The following is a 3,654-nucleotide window of genomic DNA, read 5'->3' as shown; positions in this document are numbered from 1 at the left end:
CAGGGTGAAAACCTATGATCTTGGATCGGGCGACGACGATGCTTGTGCACAGTTTTCTTCTTCAAGGCGTTGCTTTTGGAGACCTTTTGTGTTTTCCGGGTGTTATCTTTGGTGGTGGTTTGTGTGCTGTTGCTGAGAGGAGTTGATCACTCTAGCGAGGCCTTCGTTTTCTTTTCTTTTCAGACAGTGTGCATGCTGGATGTCTTTGTGACTTTTTGTTGGTGGAGAGGCTGGATGTAATTGATATTTTTGCGATATTAATATATTCCTCTTTTAAAAAAGTCTAATCCTAATTGCGCTGGCTCTTGTCCACAAAGACATAAAATTTTGGGAAGTTAAGCTTTGACAACTTTGAGCAAGTTTACAGAAAAATTAGCTACACCTATGACACTAGATAATATCATCGGATACATCATGACACAGACTTTCATATGATGTTTATTTGGTATTATTAATGTTAATATTTTTCTTAATAAACTTGGCAAACCCTATTATATGTGACTTTGAGAAAATCTGTAAACAATATGTTATGAAATGGTGGGAGTCGTAGTTAAAAGAGAATTCTAACAAAAAAGTTGAGAGAGGAGATTAATTTCCTATTCCCGCAAAAAAAGATTAATTTCCTAAATAATTACCAGGACGTAGAGGGTGCAGGCGAGGATGATGGAGCGGTAGCGGCCTAGCCAGGAGTCGGCGACAAAGGCGCCTAACAGTGGCAAGAGCCTGGCCGTCCCCGTCCAGACGTTCACAGCCGCAGCCGCCGCAGCGTTGGAGTGGCCGAGCGGCCCCGTCAAGTACGTGATCAGGTTAGCCGACACGCCGTAGTAGGCGAAGCTGCCGGCGCCCTCCACCACTGCATATGCATCGCTATCTAGTTAGTAGCATTTTTCGATAATGGGTGCTATTAATTAACTATTAATATCACATCAAGTGGATACAAGACACATTGACTAGGATGCTAATAGCCAACGAGGAAAAAGAAAAATTTAAAGGACCCTTAGAATCAAGCGAGACGGCGACCCACGGCAGCAAAACATCCACAAGAGAACCCCATCATTGACAACATCCGAATGACGCTCCCCGTAGGTTCATCCACAGTAATGCATTTATCAAGAAAATTGTGCATGAATGTCATCCTCGTGGGATCCAACCGCCTAGGCTAGATCATGGGTTCTCACCCACAAGAGAAAGACTGAGTAAGCTTTAGTCTTCGACAAGCGAACGTAAACCGCCAATGTCATGTCAATTACGACCATGGTTGGCCAAACCTATGGCTTTCACTGAAACTGTTTAGACCTTATACTGTATTATTGAAGAGCATCACAATAAATGAAGTCCCCTGTGTTGTTGGCAGTTGGCACCAGGTTGCCAGAGAAGCATAGATTGGCATCGAAATCCTGGATCAGAGTGAACTCACACATCCAGCATTTGCGGAGATGCCAAATCTGCCAAGACAACGATATTGCTAAGCTAACATGACGGATGTCCAGCGGCCCGGGACAAGGCAGGCATGCCGTGGGGGCAGCCGTCCATCACCAGATCAAGCCGGACGAGATCCGCCTAACCAATGCCAGACCGAGACACGGCGCGAGTCGCCACCCAAAGACCACCAGCGGTGGCGTGCCTCCCAAAGTCCGCTGAATGGATTAGAGGCTGCACTCAGCCATCGGCTGCCGCATGGAGCACCCCAAGAGCTCGGCCACAAGGCGCTGGATCAGACCCGATTCGCGCCACCACCGGACGCGCCACAGCAGCCCCACACATCGCCGGCGCCACTGCCACAGTGCCACTAGAGGGCCCCGGCCGCCACAGGCCGCACGCCCGCACTCGTAGTTCTATCGGCGCGCTAGGAGCCACACAAACCGCGTCGACCGCGGCGAGATCCGGCGGCAACACGCTGGCCACGCTAGTTCAGGGCCACCAGGAACCGGGCTGTCCGTGCAAGATCTGGGAGCCGCACATCTGGCCAACACCACCCCGGCGCGCGAGGAGCAGAGCACTCTGCCGGCGCCAGAGCAGGACGAGCTGCCGCCAGCACGGTGCCGCGCGCGAGGTTAGCCACCACGAGCGCGGAGGAGGAGAGAACCGCTAGGGGCGGCGCCTCACGAGGCGTTTTCCCCTTCTACAGTACATAGTTTGCTAAGTTGATCTAGTAAAATATTCTTATCCTCTAGCTGTAGGAGATGCAGTGCATACCGGCGACGAAGATGGCGGAGCGCCACCCGCCGGAGGTGGCGTGGTAGACGGGGCGGCCGCGGGACGCCCCCCAGCGGCTCCTCCCTGACCTCGAGAAAGGGAGCCTCGGCGTCCACCATTGCCATCTCCTGCTAGCTTTGCTTGCTTGCTTATAGCTTGTTGGGTGGGCGTATATATATTTCTATCATCTTGAAGACACTTTCTTCTCCTGTCGTCATCGCTTAGAGTTAAAAAAGCTTGCTTAATTAGCTGCTCAGACAGACGTACGCATAAACTAAGGCTGATTGTAATAGAAATATCAATATCAACTAAACAATTTTGATGAGGTGACATAAAATTAAATGAAGAAAGTCTTGAGTATTATATTATGATACCGTATCATATTAAATAATGCGCTATTTTGTATTATACATGGCAATAAATATAGTCATGTATGATATCAACATATAATACCATGCATTACGGGTGTAGTATCATACACTAATATCATATGTATGATACTAGTATATGATACTCTCATTTACAACCAGCCTAATTAATGTCTGCGTCACCACAGGCACGTTGGATCACATGGGTTAATCCTCGAGCGCCACTGGTACCAAATCAGGACTTAGTTCTTTGTTTTACCAAATCAAGACGTGATAAACACCAAGGGACGGATCTCTATTCTCATAAAAAAAAGTCGGCGATGATGGTGTGCCTGCCATCTTGCAATATATGTCGTTCGATTTATATCTGATGGATAGGGAAGAGACTATGACAATTTTGTAAAAATATACGCACACCTCTCTCTACATTTGCAAATAAGGTCTTCTCTTGTTTATCCTTTTTCCCCACAAGATAAACTACTTATACAAATGCATCTTAATGTTCCGTGTAATGCATGAGCATCTTGCTAGTCACTATTAACATGAAGACTTGGCCCATGTACATCATCACGATTTTCATGAATGAAAAATGCAAGCAGGCCCATGACGTACGAGCCCATGACGCCGGGAGAGGCAGGAGACCATGACGTACTTGACTACGCACGCTGCACGCAGCCACGCACTGAGGCACATATCGCTAATCTTTTCCACAGTTCGTTCGACTCTGCGTCTCCAGACAGCGATCCGAATCAGATCCCTCATTGAGGAGCAGGGACGGGGACGCCGGGAGAGGCAGGAGCCGTTGCGCCGATCCATGTACACGCTGCCGGCAACAACACAAGTGGAAAAGGTAATTTGTTTTCACATTAAATTTGTTCACTGCCTTCAAATATTATCATAGGCAAGTTTTAGTTTATGCATAATATTACTCTCGGTCCATTTTCTGAATACAATTGATCTTCACTTCTTCACTATTAACACATGCACGCTTGAAGCCAAAACATAAGCAGCTACGGAAGATAGGGCACTTGCTTTACAATGGTCTGACAAACTAAGCATCCTGCAAAGTGACTGTGCAAGTTTGGTTTTT

The 3,654-nt window shown here is 47.6% G+C and overlaps 1 protein-coding gene across 1 annotated transcript; it reads right to left on the bottom strand.

Moving 5' to 3' along the window:
- Positions 1-512: 512 nt before the first annotated feature.
- Positions 513-2,414, bottom strand: LOC125527842 (protein NRT1/ PTR FAMILY 5.10-like). Its single transcript, XM_048692353.1, has 3 exons — positions 2,396-2,414; positions 2,197-2,280; positions 513-853 (listed from the first exon to the last, which is right to left on the bottom strand). The coding sequence occupies exons 1-3, from the start codon at positions 2,412-2,414 to the stop codon at positions 624-626; spliced, it is 333 nt and encodes a 110-aa protein (XP_048548310.1). The 3' UTR covers positions 513-623.
- Between the last annotated feature and the right edge of the window lie 1,240 nt (positions 2,415-3,654).

The sequence above is a fragment of the Triticum urartu genome, unplaced genomic scaffold, assembly GCF_003073215.2.
Source record: "Triticum urartu cultivar G1812 unplaced genomic scaffold, Tu2.1 TuUngrouped_contig_4453, whole genome shotgun sequence".
NCBI lineage: Eukaryota > Viridiplantae > Streptophyta > Magnoliopsida > Poales > Poaceae > Triticum > Triticum urartu.
This window is presented reverse-complemented; position numbering and strand designations above follow the sequence as displayed.

Bases quoted from the DNA above. Each gene is read 5' to 3' on its own strand.
- LOC125527842 (XM_048692353.1), bottom strand. The intron at 854-2,196 runs GTATGCACTGCA...ATGCATATGCAG, and splicing joins CTCCGCCATCTTCGTCGCCG to TGGTGGAGGGCGCCGGCAGC.